Source organism: Mobula hypostoma, chromosome 30 (assembly GCF_963921235.1).
Source record: "Mobula hypostoma chromosome 30, sMobHyp1.1, whole genome shotgun sequence".
NCBI lineage: Eukaryota > Metazoa > Chordata > Chondrichthyes > Myliobatiformes > Myliobatidae > Mobula > Mobula hypostoma.
This window is the reverse complement of record NC_086126.1, coordinates 9,091,436-9,110,551: the sequence shown is the minus strand read 5'-3', so window position 1 is coordinate 9,110,551 and position 19,116 is coordinate 9,091,436. Positions and strand designations below refer to the sequence as shown.

At 48.9% G+C, this 19,116-nt stretch overlaps 1 protein-coding gene across 2 annotated transcripts in view; it reads right to left on the bottom strand.

Moving 5' to 3' along the window:
* LOC134339694 (ADP-ribose glycohydrolase MACROD2-like) overlaps positions 1-19,116 on the bottom strand; it is a 494,638-nt gene that overhangs the window by 58,901 nt on the left and 416,621 nt on the right. For both annotated transcript variants that reach the window (XM_063036408.1, XM_063036409.1), the window contains exon 3: positions 2,851-2,881. In XM_063036408.1, the coding sequence (XP_062892478.1) occupies positions 2,851-2,881 (31 nt within the window). The remainder of the gene's footprint in view (positions 1-2,850; positions 2,882-19,116) is intronic.

The window sequence follows — 19,116 nt, the reverse complement described above, 5'->3', positions numbered from 1 at the left end:
CCGATGTTGTCCAAGGGAAGGGCACTAGGGCCGATACAGCTTGGCACCAGTGTCCTCGCAGAGCAATGTGTGGTTAAGTGCCTTGCACAAGGACACAACACGCTGCCTCAGCCGAGGCTTGAACTAGCGACCTTCAGATCACTAGACCGACGCCTTAACCATTTGGCCACGCGCCCTTGAAATACGTCACTTCATATTCCTCCCTTTTCAACCCCATTGGCTTTGAGTCTGCTCATTAAGCTTGCCTCTTTGTTATCGCGCAACAATTTTATTGAGATACAACGTGGAATAGGCCCTTCTGGCCCTTTGAGTCACACCAGTTTAATCCTGGCCTACTCACCGGACAATTTACATTGACCGACTAACCTACCAATCGGTACGTCTTTGGACTATTTGAGGAAACCAGAGCACCTGGAGGAAACCCACACGGTCATGGGGAGAACGTACAAACCCCTTACAGGCAGCAATGCCATCCTCTTTCAAAGTTCACAGTGCAAGTTCAAGTTTATTGTCATTCAAGCGTGTACGTGTAGACGGCCAAACGAAACAATGTTCCTGCAGACCAAAGTGCCCAACATAGTACATATTAGATTAGATTAGATTATGAGGACACACAGTCCTCTTTTATTGTCATTTAGTAATGCATGCATTAAGAAGTGATACAATATTCCTCCAGTGTGATATCACAAAACACAGGACAGACCAAGACTGAAAAAATTAACAAAACCACATAATTATAACATATAGTTACAACAGTGCAACAATACCATAACTTGATGAAGAAGGGGTCATGGGCACAGTAAAAAAGTTCAAAGTCTCTGGTAAGTCCCACATCTCACGCAGACGGGAGAAGGAAGGAAACTCTCCCTGCCCTGCCCGACCACAGTCCGACTCTGAGTCGTCCGAAAACTTCGAGCTCCGATCATCCCTCCGACACCGAGGACCGAGCACCATCTCTGCCGAACGCTTCGACCCCAGCCTCGGTCGCCAGCAGCAGGCAAAGCCGAGGATTTTGGGGCCTTCCCCTCCGGAGATTCTCGATCGCACAGTGGCAGCGGCAGCGAACCGGACATTTCAGAAATTTCTCCAGATGTTCCTCTGCTTCTCATGTCTGTCTCCATCAAATCAGAGTTGTGCACGGCATCCTACTTACAAATACGATATAATTTCACCAGAGAGCTGCGCACGCTGTGTCGCGCCGCCTTCTTCTCCTCCCACCTCGATATAACGCACACACAGCGCATAAGACCATAAGACATAGGAGCAGAATTAGGCCATTTGGCCCATCGAGTCTGCTCTGCCATTTCATCATGGCTGATCCATTTTCCCTCCCAGCCCTCAAACTCCTGCCTTCTCCCTTTATCCCTTCACACCCTGACTAAAATAATACTATCACAAATAAATGAACAAATAATAATTTATACAGCTAAGTGAAGCACCATTCCTCTGGGACCAAGGTACAAAGCACAGTACATATATCACACAAGCATATCAGTGATCTTGGATGATAATGTGGTAAACTGGATCAGCAAATTTGTGGATGACGCCAAGACTGGGGGGTGTACTGGACAGCGAGGAAGGTTATCATGGCTTGCAGAGGGATCTGGATCAGCTGGAGAAATGGCAGATGGAATTTAATGCAGACAAGTGCGAGGTGTTGCATTTTGGTAGGACCATCCAGGGTAGGTCTTACACAGTGAATGGTAGGGTGCTGAGGGGTGCGGTAGAACAAAGGGATCTGGGAATGCAGGTCCATAAGTTGCTGAAAGTGGTGTCACAGGTAGATGGGGTCATAAAGAAAGCTTTTGGCATATTGGCCTTCATAATTCAATGTATTGAGTACAGGACACAAACACGAGGAAATCTGCAGATGCTGGAATTTCAAGCAACACACTTAAAAGTTGCTGGTGAACGCAGCAGGCCAGGCAGCATTTCTAGGAAGAGGTACAGTCGACGTTTGGGCCGAGACCCTTCGCCTCAGGCCGAAAAGTCGACTGTACCTCTTCCTAGAGATGTTGCCTGGCCTGCTGCGTTCACCAGCAGCTATTGAGTACAGGAGATGGGATGTTATGTTGAAGTTGTATACGACATTGGTGAGGCCTCATTTGGAGTACTGTGTGCAGATTTGGTCACCTGCCGACAGGAAAGATGTGAACAAGGTTGAAAGAGTGCAGGGAAAATTTACAAGGATGTTTCCGGGTCTGGAGGACCTGAGTTTGAATAGGTTGAAAGATCGAAGGATCTCTCAATCTTTCGTTAGGTTGAAGGAAAGATTGAATAGGTTTCGGACTTTATTCCTTGGAAGTTAACAGATTGAGGGGAGATTTGACAGAGGTATACAAAATTATGAGGGGTATAGATGGGGTAAATGCAGGCAGGCTTTTTCCACTGAGGTTGGGTGGGACTACAACCAGAGGTCATGGGTTAAGGGTGAAAGGTGAAAAGCTGAAGGGGAACACGAGGGGAAACTTCTTCACTCAGAAGGTGGTGAGAGTGTGGAACGAGCTGCCAGCACGAGAGCTTAATTTCATCGTTTAACATAAGTTTGGATAGCAGCTGATAGGGTATGGAGGGATGTGGTCCCAGTGCAGATCAACGGGAGCAGGCAGTTTAAATTTTTTTGGCATGGACTAGATGGGCCAAAGGGCTTGTTTCTGTGCTGTACTTTTTTTTATGATTCTATGACATAAAATAATATTAACACAATAACATCAACGGATAATAAAAATATGCGGTAGAAGACGACGTTGACATAGAGTTCAGCTTGCCCGTCAGGTACACTAAACTGGAGGGGCAGTTGTCTCATCAGGTAAAAAGTTGAAGAATTATTCATAAAAGAACACAACTTACCGTAAATTCCAGTTGACACACAGGGGAAAGCCTGCAACAAAACAAAGAGTCAATTAGTCAGACCCTCTTATTGACTTAAGCCGGCCAGTCGTGTAGTGGCATTGGCACTGGACTTCGAGGTAAATGGCCCTGGGTTCGAATCTGGCCGGCTCCTTGTCGAGCTAGCAATTCGGCCTTGTCAAAAAACAGACAAATATTACGCAAACTGCAAAAATGGTGCACAATTCACCACAAGGCATGATAAGGAGCGGCTTATTGACTTAATTTGCCTTCCAACGGGGCGCACGGGAAGCTCGTATCTTGTTATGCAGGTTGATGGGACTGGGCAGATTAATGGTATGGCAAGGACTAGATGGGCTGAACGGCCGCTTCTGTGCTGTAATGCTCTTTGACTTTATGACTCTATAAGGGTGATGAGACCCTACGGGATCAGGAGAAGAGAGAAAGGAAAATCGGGGACAGGGGACAGATGAGATCGTCCAATCTCAAACAAGAGAGAGTCCGCAGATGCTGGAAATCCAGAGCAACAAAATGCTGGAAGAATTCAGCAGGCCAGGCAGAGTCTATGAAGAGGAATCAACAGCCGACATTTCGGGAAGACACCTGAAACGTCAGTTGTCTATCCCTCTCCATAGATGCTGCCTGACCTGCTGTGTCCCTCTATTCTGTGGTAATGGCTCATATTCTGCTATGTCACCTGTGTATTCTAGCTCAGTAAACCTATTATAAAGGCATCCGTTAGTCTTGCGAGACCATGGATCTGCGCCTGGAAAGTCTTCACTCTCCAGGGCGCAGGCCTGGGCAAGGTTGTGTGGAAGACCAGCAGTTGCCCATGCTGCAAGTCTCCCCTCTCCACGCCACCGATGTTGTCCAAGGGAAGGGCATTAGGACCCATACAGCTTGGCACCGGTGTCGTCGCAGGGCAATGTGTGGTTAAGTGCCTTGCTCAAGGACACAACTCACTCCCTCAGCTGGGGCTCGAACACACGACCTTCACGTTGCTGGTCCAATGCCTTAAGCACTTGGCCATGTGCCCACTCAGTAAACCTGTAGTTAAGTCTTTAAACTACAGAGGGGAATCCAGGTGACAGGCCATAGGTCTGGAGACAGGAGTTCAGATCCAATGATAATTAATTCAACAAATCTGGGATAAAACACCAGTTATAACAACAATGATCACAAAACTATCCTTTCTTTTGTGTCATTTAGTTCAACAATATTATCATGGCAGAAATCTGATGCGCTTACCCAGTCTGGCGCAAGTGTGACTCTAGCACCATTCATGTGGCTGGCTCATTTCATCGGCCCACAAGCTTTTCAGCTCAAGGGGCAATGAGCAAAGAAAGATTAACAGCCCGCCGCCAGAGATGTCCGCACGCCACGATCAGCGGAAGGGACTGAAGTGAAATAGAAAATATAGTTCTTGCTGTACTCTCCCGTAGAAGGTTCTCGGCCTGAAAGGGTGACTGTACTCTTTTCTGTAGATGCTGCCTGGCCTGCTGAGTTCCTTCAGCATTTTGTGTGTGTTACTCACAAAATATTGATAGGAGAGGCGAGTATAAGATGGTACTGGTGAACCTCATCGACTTCTGGCTAGTGACAAGGAAAATAACTAAATACTTTGTTAATCACTCTCGTTCTGGTGAAGGATCTCCGCAAGCAATAGTCGGTGGCTTCTCTTCGGACTTGGAGGCAGTTCAACGTGGCAGAACGGAGGCGAAGTGGGTCTGTTGCCGAGAGCAGGGGAGGCCTGAGATTCGATCTATTTTATTTGAAAGGTCGGGTACAGGCCAAATCGAGGCGGCAGGATGTAGGCCCCAGAGCACACCAAAGCGACTGAACCCCATGTTTGGATGGCGATTGAAAAAGTCAGGGTGTCAGGGCCCCGAGGCAAGGAACAGGCTGGTTCAGCTCTCTGCTCCTCCCTGCACTGAACTAAGTGACAGGCTCTCTTTGTGGACTTCAGTTCAGAACACCATTTGCTTTGCCTTTGTGTCAGCAGCCAACTTAGCCAACGCGTCTTCCGAGCTTTTGTGCAAGTCGTTCGTATGAATTATAAGAAGCTGAGGCCCCAAGGGGCACGCCACTTGCTGCGCCTTGGCAACCAGATAAAAGACCCGTTGCTCCGTACCCACTAATATAATAAACTGATAAGCCAGGCTTTGGGCCTACTCAGGGCTGCTCCAGGGTTCGGAAATGAGGACTCAATTTTGGTTCAGAATGCTGTTATTCACTTTAATAGCTTACATGATTTGTGTTTTTTTTCTCATGCACATCAAGGGTTGGTCTTCCATTTTTATTTTTATTCTGTAAGCAGACAAATCTCAAGGTTGATAATAAGAGCACTTTGAACTTTGAACTTTGAACCCCGGAGAAAGGGAAGGAGGAGGGGCATCACAAGCAGGTGATGGGAAGAGAAGGGGTAAGAGGGGAAATAGAATGGGGAATGGAAAAAGAGAGGGGGAAGAAATTACTGGAAGTTAGAGAAATCGATGTTCATGCCATCAGGTTGGGGGCTAACCCGGCGGAACATGAAGTATTGCTCCTCCAGCCTGAGAGTGGCCTCATCGTGGCAGTAGAGGAGGCTGTGGTCAAAGGTGGCCGAATGGGAACGGGAAGTCAAATTCAAACGTGTGGCCACCGGGAAATCAGGCCTTTTGCTACTCAGGAGATCACTGAGTCCCTCAGGGCAGGGTCCCGGGCCCAGCCGTCTTCATCGGCCGAAGGAGGAACTGCAGATCTCCACCCCCCTCTGATTCTATGGTCAGACTGCGGTGAAGCGCACCAGCCACCAAGGAAAGCCAAGGACAAGCTCAAGAGATGAAACGCACAGGACAAGGTGGCTTCGCTCCAAGACCATCAGTCGAGAAAGGACTAGCTCTTTGCTGGCAAGGTAGTCATTTCAACCAACACAATCTGTTCACCAGAAAAAATAAGCAGATCCCAGAACCTGGGAGGGAAAAGATTTGTGTGAAAATGAGTGGACGGTCCAAGCCCGAGGTGTTAACCTTCAGCTTGTGTGGATAAGATACTCTCACATGAAATAGAATTAAAATATTCCATAAATGGATAATTCCACGGAAAACTACACCAAGGGGCTAGCGCGACATTTGTCAGTACACGGAGAGTCGTCCCAGCAGCAGCTTGTGGGAATTTAAAAGCAGCCTGAGGCAGCCTGTTTTAGTCTGTGGAGCCAACACCGAACCAGCTGACTGGAATGATCAGCCAGCCCAGCATTTCCATCAGCTAACTTTCGAAAACGTTCCTCTCAAAAATAATTCGACAGGAATTTTCCGCGTGAACGTTCATAACCGGAAAGGTCAATCGACAATAGCCTGCACATTATTTTATATATATTTTTTAACTATTTTGAGATTCACCTTCTGGTCCAACAAGCCAAAGGCAAAAGTGTAAGTGTGTTTATTGTCAAACTGGAGGCTTTGCTATTGCTTGATGGGTGATGGCTGCAGATGCTTTTAGCAAGTTTTCCTGCTCTGTGGCTGCCTGTATGCAGACAAATTTCAAGGTGTATAATTTACACATTCTTTGGTAATAAATGTGTTTTGGATCTTTGAATCTTCTCACCGCTGCCATCAGGAAGAAGGTACAGGAGCCTCAGGACTCGCACCACCAGGTTCAGGAACAGTTATTACCCCTCAACCATCAGGAAGGAGGTACAGGAGTCTCAGGACCCACACCACCAGGTTCAGGAACAGTTATTACCCCTCAACCATCAGGAAGAAAGTACAGGAGCCTCAGGACTCGCACCACCAGGTTCAGGAACAGGTACTACCCCTCAACCATCAGGAAGAAAGTACAGGAGCCTCAGGACTCACACCACCAGGTTCAGGAGCAGTTATTGTCCCTCAACCATCAGGAAGGAGGTACAGGAGCCTCAGGACATGCACCACCAGGCTCAGGAGCCGTTAGCACCTCTCAACCATCAGGGTCCTGAACCGGAGGGGATAACTTCACTCAACTTGACTCGCCCCATCACTGAAAGGTTCCCAGAACCTGTGGGCTCACTTTCAAGGACTCTTCATCTCATGTTCTTGATATTTATTGCTTATTTATTTATTATCTTCCTTTCTTTTCGTGTGTGCGCAATTTGTTGTCTGCCCTCTGGTTGAACGTCCAAGCTGGAGCGGTCTTTCATTGATTCTGTTACAGTTATTTTTCTACAGATTTATTGAGCATGAATCTCTGGGCTATGGAAGGTGACATATATGTACTTTAATAACAATTTGACTTTGAACCTTGAAGTAACTTTGAATCTGAGCAAATAGCTGAAGCCATGGGCGTCAACTTTGAACTTTGTTGTGTAGTCTGGCACTCCCAACAAGCGGAGTGGGACTGACAAGGGCTGGCTCACTGGGAGAGTTTGCTGGCTAACTGACTAATAGGCCACCGTAGGTCCAAGTGGGTAATAGGTCATGGGAAATAATGGATGTGCAAAGCTGGGATTGTTGGTGGCTCTGAAGGTTGTCATGAGCATCCAATGTGGAATGGGCTTCAAGAAAAATGAAAACTCAAATCCCTCAGGACCGTCACGGAGACTTTCTCCTATGGTCCACTCTCCTCTCCTATCAGATTCCTTCCTCTCCAACCCACCTGGCTCCACCTATCACTTTCCAGCTAGCCTCCTTCCCCTCCCCCCACCTGGTTCCACCTATCACCTTCCAGCTAGCCTCCTTCCCCTCCCCCCACACCTGGCTCCACCTATCACCTTCCAGCTAGCCTCCCACCTTTCCCCCCGAACCTGGTTCCACCTATCACTTTCCAGCTAGCCTCCTTCCCCTCCCCCCACCTGGCTCCACCTATCACCTTCCAGCTAGCCTCCTTCTCCTCCCCCCACACCTGGCTCCACCTATCACCTTCCAGCTAGCCTCCCACCTTTCCCCCCGAACCTGGTTCCACCTATCAGCTTCCAGCTAGCCTCCTTCCCCTCCCCCCACCTGGCTCCACCTATCACCTTCCAGCTAGCCTCCCCTCCCCCCGACACCTGACTCCACCTATCACCATCCAGCTAGCCTCCTTCCCCTCCCCCCTCACCTGACTCCACCTATCACCTTCCAGCTAGCCTCCTTCCCTTCCCTCCCCCCCCCGCACCTTTTTATTCCGGCATCTTCCCCCTTTCCTTCCCAGTCCCAAAGAAGGGTCTCGGCCCGAAGCGACAACTCTCTACTCATTTCCATGGATGCTGCCTGGCCTGCTGAGTTCCTCCACCATTTTGTGGCGGGTTCCTTTGGCCTTCCCGCGTCGGCAGATTTTCTCGAGTTCGTCGCTAGAATTGTCATTGCCAATTGAATGTCTGTACGAGCTCAGCCGACACTGCTATACATTGCCCGATTCTGCTGTTCTGAACTTTTCCTTGTGATTATCGTTACGACCTGTTACACTGCTAGCATTTAGGGCAGCAACGAAGGTCCCCCATCCCAATCTGGCCTCACGAAGAAGGAATCTTCATTGCAGCTTTGTTTGACCAGCCAGGATTGTCTCCCGACCATTCTTGGTCTGGCCTCTGCCCTTTGACCCTGTTTGGCCTTGGGTGACCCCAGAGCACAAGGCCCTGACTCCAGCCAAAAATCCAGGTCACTGAGATGGCAATGTTGTGTTCCTCGCAGAGGCTCGCCACTCCGCGCCCTGCTCGTGCTGCCAGATTTGTGCGAGCAAGGGTTTTTAACATGACGGCAAAACTACTGGGAATCGGAACCGGAACCCGCGTCCTGCTCACTACCGCGGCCCGAGGTGCGAAAGCCAGGAGAGCGAACGCGGCCCAAGGTGCCGTGGGAGGCGGCGTGCAGGGAGTCGAGTGAAACGCACGTTCTGAGCGGTCATTAGTGCCGAATGCTTCCTTGGCACCGTCTCACACTTCAGGGCGGACCGGGAGCGCAAGTGGGTCTTTTTAATCAGTTCAGCTCAGGATCCCGCTAGGTCAGATGAAAATTGTGTGTTTTTTTTTGGATTAAACTGGAAAATAAAAGTAGGTCAGATGCTCTCCCGACAGCACTGGAATCTTTTTCTGGTCAGAGACGGGGAGGGAGAAAGGGAGGGAGGGGGTGAGGAAGGGAGGAAGAGTGAAGCAGAGGGAGGGAGGGGTAGGGAGAGACGGGGGGGCAGGGAGGGAGAGGGAGGGAAAGAGGAGGGAGGGATAGGGAGGAGGGGGGAGAAGCAAGAGAGGGCAGTGAGGGAGAGATGGAGAGTGAGAGCGGGGGGAAAGGAGGGAACGAGAGTGAGAAACAGGGAGAGAGGAAGGAGGGGGAGAAGGGGTGAGGGAGGAGTAGGGAGTGGGAGGTGGTGGGAGAGAGGGGGAGTGGGACAGGGAGAGGGAGAAGTGAGAGAGAAAGAGAGGGAGAGGGAGGGAGGGAAATGGGACAGAGAGGAGGAAGGTGGGAGAGGGAGGAGGGAGAGCCAGGGAGAGAGGGCGAGGAAGAGGGAACGGGGAAGGGAGTGAGGGGGAGCGGGGTAGAAAGAGAGAGAGGGAGATGGAGGGAGGGAGGGGAGAAAGAGACAGAGAGGGAGAGAGAAATGGGAGGAATTTATACCTCAGACATGGCGACAATTAAAATGCCGCTGATCAATATGGATTACGTTAGAAAGCTTTTCTGCGGGTATAAAGGTGCGTGTGGTTAATCCAGTTTAAGCTGGTTTCACAGCACGGCGCCCAGGGGCTGAGTCGTCAGTCAAAAAATTCACTCCGAGCCAGGATCACTCAGTCGCTTCGAGAAGGCCCCCAATCCCACACCTCAATCTGTTTAGCAACGAGCGCACGCGGCTCCTGGGGACCCGAGGGCTCGGGAGAGGAGGGGTGCACGATAGGATAATTCCAGTCACGCCTTCGACTCTACCTGCCCTTCAGTTAATGGGGAGCTCAACTCTGCTTCCGGCCTTCTGCTCTGCCAAGCCTTAGTCGATCTCCCAGCTCAACCAAGGAGTGACGGATGCGTGGGGTCGTGAAGTTATGTGGTCCAAGGAGAACCACAAACTTGTCGTGGGGTTTGGAGGCTTGCTTCAGTGACCTGGAGAGCTATGTTGCCTGGAGTCAGGGCTGTTGGTAGGTCACTGATGCCAAACAGGTCAAAGGGGAGACGTCAGACTAAGAGTGGTCCAGGTTCGAAGGTTCAGCTCAGGGCTAACAACCCTGGTTGGTCAAAAATAAACAGGAGAGAAGAATCCTTCTACATCTGTACACGACGGTATTGGCAGACAGAAAATTAGGACCTTCACTGGTGCCCTAAACGCCAGGGGCGTAAGGGGCTGCAAAAGTGGCCACTTTATTAGGTTCTGGTGCGATCTTCTGCTGCTGAAGCCCGTCCACTTCAAGGCTTGACATGTTGTGCGTTCAGAAATGCTCTTCCGCCCACCGCTGTTGCAACGGGTGGTTATTTGAGTTACTGTCGCCTTCCTGTCAGCTTGAACCGGTCTGGCCATTCACCTCTGACCTCTCTCATTAACAAGGCATTTTCACCCACAGAACTGCCACTCACTGGATTTTTAACTTTAAATTTTTGTTTTTACAACTTTTTCTATAATCTTTATAGTGTTATTCCTATGGCACTCAGTTAACCTCAGTAAACACGGGAGGAGATCACATCCTGTACAAGCAGAGTTGTCAATAAAGTTCAGTTGAGTATCCTGCAGGCTGATGTCCAGGTGTGCTCTGCACCATCCCTCAGTAACGAACACATCAAACTCTAGAGACTGCGGTGTGTAAAAATCCCAGGAGGTCGGTGGTTTCTGAGATACTCAAACCACCCCATCTGGCTCCGACAACCATTCCACCGTCAAATCACTAAGGTCCCACTTTTTCCCCATTCTGATCAACAACTGAGCCTCTTGACCATGCCTGCATGCTTTTACATGTTGAGTTGCTTGGCGTGGTTGGGCTATGGCAGCAGAAAACCACGAATACCCACTCAATGGCCACTTTATTATACACCAGTCATTGAAAGTGGGCATGCAGGTACAGCAGGCGGTGAAAAAGGCGAATGGTATGCTGGCATTTATAGCAAGAGGATTTGAGTACAGGAGCAGGGAGGTACTACTGCAGTTGTACAAGGCCTTGGTGAGACTACACCTGGAGTATTGTGTGCAGTTTTGGTCCCCTAATCTGAGGAAAGACATCCTTGCCATAGAGGGAGTACAAAGAAGGTTCACCAGATTGATTCCCGGGATGGCAGGACTTTCATATGAAGAAAGACTGGATGAACTGGGCTTGTACTCGTTGGAATTTAGAAGATTGAGGGGGGATCTGATTGAAACGTATAAAATCCTAAAGGGATTGGACAGGCTAGATGCAGGAAGATTGTTCCCGATGTTGGGGAAGTCCAGAACAAGGGGTCACAGTTTGAGGACAAAGGGGAAGCCTTTTAGGACCGAGATTAGGAAAAACTTCTTCACACAGAGAGTGGTGAATCTGTGGAATTCTCTGCCACAGGAAACAGTTGAGGCCAGTTCATTGGCTATATTTAAGAGGGAGTTAGATATGGCCCTTGTGGCTACGGGGATCAGGGGGTATGGAGGGAAGGCTGGGGCGGGGTTCTGAGTTGGATGATCAGCCATGATCATACTAAATGGCGGTGCAGGCTCGAAGGGCTGAATGGCCTACTCCTGCGCCTATTTTCTATGTTTCTATATTTTATTAGATACAGGAAGTACCTAGTAAAGGGGCTATTGAGTGTATATACTGCAATTATAAGTTTATTTTTGTCTATTTAACCACCTGCATATCCTTTTCCCCCTGTAAATGCCCGCAAGGAAATGAAACTTAAGGTAGTAGATGGTGACATACGTACTTTCATAATTAATATGTAAGTTGTTAATAAATTTAGTTTGAACTTTGATCTTCGATGTGTTCCAGACGAGGAAAATGGGAGCAGGAGTCAGTACCAGGCCCCACAAGCCTACCACGACACTTAGAACGATCGTGGCCGATCTGTGTTGGCCTCGACCTCCTCATTCATGCCCCTGTAACCCTTAATTCCATCGTCTTTGAACTATTTATCTCCAACCAAAGTTGTGTGAACTTTGTTAATTGTCGACTTCAGAAAGGGTAAGACGAAAGAGCACATACCAATCCTCACAGAGGGATCAGAAGTGGAAAGAGTGAGCAACTTCAAGTTCCTAGGAGACAACACCTCTGAGGACCTAACCTGGTTCCAACACATCGATGCAGCTATGAGGAAACGACTACACTTTATTAGGAGTTTGAAGAGATTTGGCATGCCCACAAATACACTCTAAAACTTCTATAGTGTACTGTGGAGAGCATTCTGATAGGCTGCAGCACTGTCTGGTATGGAGGGGCTACTGCACAGGACCGAAAGAAGCTGCAGAAGGTTGTAAATCTAGTCAGCTCCATCTTGGGTACTAGCCTACAAAGTACCCAGGACATCTTCAGGGAGCGGTGTCTCAGAAAGGCAGCATCCATTATTAAGGACCTCCAGCACCCAGGGCATGCCCTTTTCTCACTGTTACCATCAGGGAGGAGGTACAGGAGCCTGAAGGCACACACTCAGCGATTCAGGAACAGCTTCTTCCCCTCTGCCATCCGATTCCTAAATGCACATTGAACCCATGAACACTACCTCACTGCTTTTTTATTTCTGTTTTTTTCACGCTACTGATTTTAACAACTATTTAATAGACGTAAAAGAAGTTTTTTTTTAATCTATATTCATTCACCATGCATAAATAAATTTCACGACATATGCCGGTGATATTAAACCTGATTCTGACTCTGATACTAACTCTGAAGATGTCCGGGTTAAGGTCAATAAATTGTGGGCCTGCTTTGTTGGCACTGGGAGTGTGGCACCACCTGCGATCTGCCCCCAGTGTGTCGCAGAAGAACATAGAAACATAGAAAACCTACAGCACAACACAGGCCCCTCGGCCCACAACGCTGTGCCGAACATGTCCTTACCTTAGAAATTACTTAGGGTTACCCATAGCCCTCTATTTTTCTAAGCTCCATGTAGTTATCCAGGAGTCTCTTAAAAGACCCTATCGTATCCGCCTCCACCACCATCGCCAAAAACTTACCACTGACATCTCCTCGAAATCTAGTTCTTAAAAACTATGCCCTCTCGTGTTAGCCATTTCAGCCCTGGGAAAAAGCCTCTGACTATCCACACGATCAGTGCCTCCCATCATCTTATACACCTCTATCAGGTCACCTCTCATCCTCCGTCGCTCCAAGGAGAAAAGGCCAAGTACACTCAACCTATTCTCATAAGACATGCTCCCCAATCCAGGCAACATCCTTGTAAATCTCACAACACGCTGGAGGAACTCAGCAGGTTGGGCAGCATCCGTGGAAACGATCAGTCAACATTTCGGGCTGGAACCCTTCGTCAGGACCATAGAGGGAAGGGACAGAGGCCCTATAAAGAAGGTGGGGGGAGGGTGGGAAGAAGGCTGGTAGGTTCCAGGTGAAAAACCAGTAAAGGGAAAGATAAAGGAGTGGGGGAGGGGAAACAGGGAGGTGATAGGCAGGAAAGGTGAAGAAGGAATAGGGGAAAACACAATGGGTAGTAGAAGGAGGTGGAATCATGAGGGAGGTGATGGGCAGCTGGGGGAGGGGGCAGAGTGACATAGGGATAGGGGAAGGGAGGGGGAGGGAATTACCGGAAGTTGGAGAATTCAGTGTTCATGCCAAGGGTCTGGAGACTACCTAGACGCTATATGAGGTGTCGTTCCTCTAACCTGAGTTTAGCCTCATCATGGCAGTAGAGGAGGCCATGTATGGACATATCCGAATGGGAATGGGAAGCAGAGTTGAAGTGGGTGGCAACCGGGAGGTCCTGTCTGTTGTGGCGGACGGAGCGGAGGTGCTCGACGAAGCGGTCCTTGTAAATCTCCTCTGCACTCTCTCTATAGTTTCCACATCCTTCCTGCAGTGAGGCGACCAGAACTGAACACAGTGGGGTCTAACTAAGGTCTTATGTAGCTTTAACATTATCTCATGGCTCTTGAACTCAAGAGCCATGGCTGGGGTCACCCCATTGCCCGGAAGAAGGCGATGGCCAACCACTTCTTTAGAAAAATGTGCCAGGAACAATCATGGCCATAGAAAGACCATGATCACCCAAGTCATACCACACGGCGCATTGTGATGATGCCACATGACATGGCGCATAGTGATGACATCATACGACACGGTGCATAATGGACAATAGTGCTTTCTGGAAGCGAGCTCTTGGGAAAGGCAGTGGGTAGGGTCCGGAATGATTTTTTTTTCTTTGCCCACTTCTTTGTCTTGGACATATGCAAGTCCTGCAGCCAATAATCTGACAGTTGGCGGTGGTTTTCATGTATCGCGAGGGGGCGCTGCACTGAACCAGACGGTTATGGCTGACGTGAGAGCGCCCTCTATGATAAGTGAAGGTCGCTGTTGAGAAAGAACACCCTCCCACCCCCCTCCGACCCTCGGGAAGATTCCTAAAACCAAGCCAATGCAGCTCGGCTGCTGGCTGGCCAAGCCGCCATGCTTAATGTAAAACTGCCGCAGTTAATAACTTTTTCTGCTTCAGTCACAAGGAGCAAAGGCGAGATCCAGAACCTTAAATTGGCACCCCAGCAAAAGCATATTTACACTCAGTGGCCATGTTATTATGTACACCTGAACGCCTGCTTGCTAAGGCAAATATCTAATCAGCCAATCGTGTGGCAGCAGCTCAATGCATAAAAGCACGCAGACAGAAGACCATAAGATATAGGGGCAGAATTAGGCCATTAGGCTCATCGAGTCTCTCCGCCATTTCATCATGGCTGATCCATTTCCCCTCTCAGCCCCCAATCTCCTGCCTTCTCCCCATATCCCTTCATCCCTTGACAAATCAGGGAGGAGGGAGGAGAAGGTGGCATCGCGATGTAGCACGCGCGGCCCCTCCGGTGAGATGATATCGTATTTGTTAAATAGGGTGCCGTGCACAATTCTGATTTGATGGAGATGGACGTGAGGAGCACGGAGGAACATCTGGAGAAACTTCTGAAATGTCCGGTTCGCTGCCGCTGCTACTGTGCGATCGAGAATCTCCGGAGGGAAGGCCCCAAAATCCTCGGCTTTGCCTGTTACTGGCGGCCGGGGCTGGGGTCGAAGCACTCGGCAGCGATGGTGCTCGGTGTCGGAGGGCTGGTCGGAGGCTCGGAGTTTTCAGACAGACTGAGAGTCGGACTGTGGTCGATGCTTCCAGGATGCTGCATCGGCAAGTTTGCGGCGCTGGAAGCTCATGGCAGGGAGAGTTTCTCCCTTCAACCGTCTGTGTGAGATGTTGGGACTTTCGAGAGACCTTGAGACTGTTTTTTACCGTGCCCATGGTCTGTTCTTCTATCAAATTACGGTATTGCTTTGCACTGTTGTAACTATATGTTATAATTATGTGGTTTTGTCAGTTTTTCAGTCTTGGTCTGTCTTGTGTTTCTGTGATATCACACTAGAGGAACATTGTATCATTTCTTAATGCATGCATTACTAAATGACTATAAAAGAGGACTGCATGTCCTCATAATCTAAAAAAATAAATAAATCAAGAATCTATCATCCTCTGCCCAATGACCTGGCCTGCACAGGCACCTTTGGCAATGAATTCCCCAGATTCAGCACTATCTGTCTGAAGAAATTCCTCCTTATCTCCCTCTATTCTGAGGCTGTGTCCTCTAGTCTTAGACTCTCTCACTATCCTCTCTACATCCACTCTATCAAGGCCTTTCACCGTCCGACAGGTTTCAACGAGGTCGCCCCTCATTCTTCAGAATTCCAGTGAGTGCAGGCCCTGAGCCGTCAAACGCTCCTCCTACGACAAGCCGTTCGATCCTGGAATCATTTTCGTGAGCCTCCTTTGAACCCTCTCCAGTTTCAGCACATCCTTTCTGAGATGAGGGGCCCCAAACTGCTGATGATACTCTGAGTGAGGCCTCGCTGGTCTCAACACTGCTTCCTGGCTTTTATGGTCAAGAGGTTCTGTCGTTGTTCAGACCAAGCATCACAACGGGGGGGGAGGAAATGTGACCTAGGTGACTTTGACCGTGGAACGATGGCTGGGGCCTGACAGGGTATGCTGATCTCTTGGGGTTTTCATGGCTTATAGCAGAGGGCCACGGACACATATTAGGTAGAGGTCTTTGTCTAATCAGGCAATATATTCATGGTCCACTTTCAGTTCAAGGCAAGTCTAGCTGCTGGCTGAGAAAATCAGTTACTTAGCGGCCAGCTTTGTGGAGAAACGGCTTTGATCTTCCCTTAGCTCGCTGCCTCTGTCAGCACAAGAACGGTGCGCATGAAAGGTTAAATTCAAAATCCTATTAGCCGGCATAAAACACAAAGCAAAAGAAAAGGTGAAAGGAAGAATTAATCTTCTGCCCAGGACGTGCATCATCAATAAAGGCCTCCTGCTAGTCAGTGTGTTGTAAGAGTGTGCACGAACCTTTCGGAGAGGCTCAGTGCTGGGGGTCGATGATGATGATGCGGAGTCAACTGTCGTCGTTCCCTCGTGTCGCTGCCCGGTGCGTCCGATCCCCAGAGAGGCTGACGAGGCCGGTCTTTGCAGGGTCTTGCTCAGTTTACTCGCCTGGGCGATCTCCGTGTTGCTCCGAACCAAAGCGAGGGAAGTAAGGCGCCGCCTCGGAGTTCTCCCTCAGAAGCCGAAAGGAAGTCCGCGGATGCCGGAGACCCAGAGCAACGCACGGCGCACAGAATGCCGGGGGAGCTCGGCAGGTCCGGCAGCGTGCGTGGAAAAGACGACTCGGGCCCAGACACTTCATCAGGGCTGAGAAGGGAGGGGGAGGATGCCAGAGTAAAAAAGTTGAGGGGGTGGGGAGGTGAAGGTGATGGGTGAAAGCCGGGTGGGTGGGAAAGGCCGGAGAGGAAGGAATCTGATAGGAGAGGAGAGTGGATCATAGGAGGGGGTCTAGGGGAAGGTGAAGAGGTAAAAGTTAGGGAATCGAGGAGGGGAGGTGAAATTTGTTTACTGGAAACAGAATCGATGTTCACGCCATCAGGTTGGAGGCTACCCAGACGGGATATAAAGAGTTGCTCCTCCACCCTGAGGGTGGCCTCATCTTGGCACAAGAGGAGGCCGTGGACCGCCACACTGAAACGGGAATGGGAATTAGAATTAAAATGTCCTCCCTCTCAGCCTTTCTCAGCAACAACCTCCCACCCTCTCTCTCTCTTTAGAGCTGTTTCATTGATTAGAATGTAGCTACAGGCTGAATTTGCCCATTAGCTACGCACTGACAGTAGAACAGAGAGCATAGACGGGTGCAGCTCAGGAGCATGCCATTCGGCCCACAATGTTGTGCTGTACCAGCTAAAAATCTAAAACACCCAAACACCAATCACTCCTACCTACACCATGTCCATATCCCTCCATCTTCCTCACATCCATGCGTCTATCCAAACTTTTCTTAAAACCCTCTAATGTATTTGCTTCTACCACCACACCTGGCAGCACATTCCAGGAATCCACCCCTCTCTGAGTAAAAAACTTACCCTTTGAACCTACCTCCTCTCACCTTCAATGCGTGCCCTCTAGTATTAGACAACAGATTCTCTCTGTCCACTCTATCTATGCCTCTCATAATCTTGTAATCCTCTATTAGATCTCCCCTCAGTTTCCGGCGCTCCACAGAAAACAACCCAAGTTTGTGTAGCCTCTCATGGTAGCACACACTCTCTAAACCAGGCAGCATCCTGGTGAACCTCTTCTGCCCCCTCTCCAAAGCCTCGACATCCTTCCTGTAGTGGGGTGACTAGAACTGTGTGCAATACTCCAGATGTGGCTCCTATATTCTATCCTTAAGAATTTTCTGATTAAGGAATCTTTAAGTATCTCACTCACATTTTCTGCATCCAAGCAAATATTCCCCTCTTTATCCTTGACTGGTCCTATTGTCTTCCTAGTTATCCTCTTGCTCTCAATGTCTGCATCGAATGCCTTGAATTCACCTTAATCCTACTTGCCAAGAACTTTTCATCGCCCCTCCTATCTTTCCTAATTCCCTCCTTTAGTTCTTTTCTGCCTTCTTTTCAATCCTCATCTGCTCCGCTTGATCCTGACTTCCGAAACTTTACATACTTCTCCTTTTTCTTCTCAACTAAATTCATCACCTCTCTGGACATCAAGGATATCAGAAGTGAGGCGCCCCCCCGCCTCCACTTCTCCCTCTATCCTCTCGTTATAACCTAACTTTGGCAAGAAGAGAATTACACAACAGTGTTGGTGGAATAATATATAAGCATATAACAATTACAGCACGGAAACAGGCCATCTCGGCCCTTCTAGTCCGTGCCGAACGCTTACTCTCACCTAGTCCCACTGACCTGCACTCAGCCCATAACCCTCCATTCCTTTCCTGTCCATATATCTATCCAATTTAACTTTAAACGACAACATCGAACCTGCCTCAACCTCTTCTGCTGGAAGCTCGTTCCACACAGCTACCACTCTCTGAGTAAAGAAGTTCCCCCTCATGTTACCCCTAAACTTTTGCCCTTTGACTCCCAACTCATGTCCTCTTGTTTGAATCTCCCCCACTCTCAATGGAAAAAGCCTATCCACATCAACTCTATCAATCCCCCTCATAATTTTAAACACTTCTATCAAGTCCCCCCTCAACCTTCTACGCTCCAAAGAATAAAGACCTAACTTGTTCCACCTTTCTCTGTAACCTAGGAAATGAAACCCAGGCAACATTTTAGTAAACCTCCTCTGTACTCTCTCAATTTTTAACATGGATTATGTTCATTTCAAGTTCGTTTGTTCATTATGTGCCATTGAATTGACTTTATTTCTTACATCCTTCACATTCATGAGGAGTAAAAATCTTTACGTTACATCTCCGTCTGAATGTGCAATGTGCAGTTTATAATAAATAGTATGTACAACAGGACAGTCAGTATAATGTAGAATTACAGTTGTGTCAGCATGAATTAATCGGTCTGATGGCCTGGTGGAAGAAGCTGTCCCGGAGCCTGTTGGTCCTGACTTTTATGCTGTGGTACCGTTTCCCAGATGGTAGCAGCTGGAACAGTTTGTGGTTGGGGTGACTTGGGTCCCCAATGATCCTTTGGGGCCCTTTTTACACACCTGTCCTTGTAAATGTCCTGAATCGTGGGAAGTTCACATCTACAGATGTTCTGGGCTGTCCGCACCACTCTCTGCAGAGTCCTGCGATTGAGGGAGGTACAGTTCCCATACCAGGCAGTGATGCAGCCAGTCAGGATGCGCGCAATTGTGCCCCTGTAGAAAGTTCTTAGGTTCT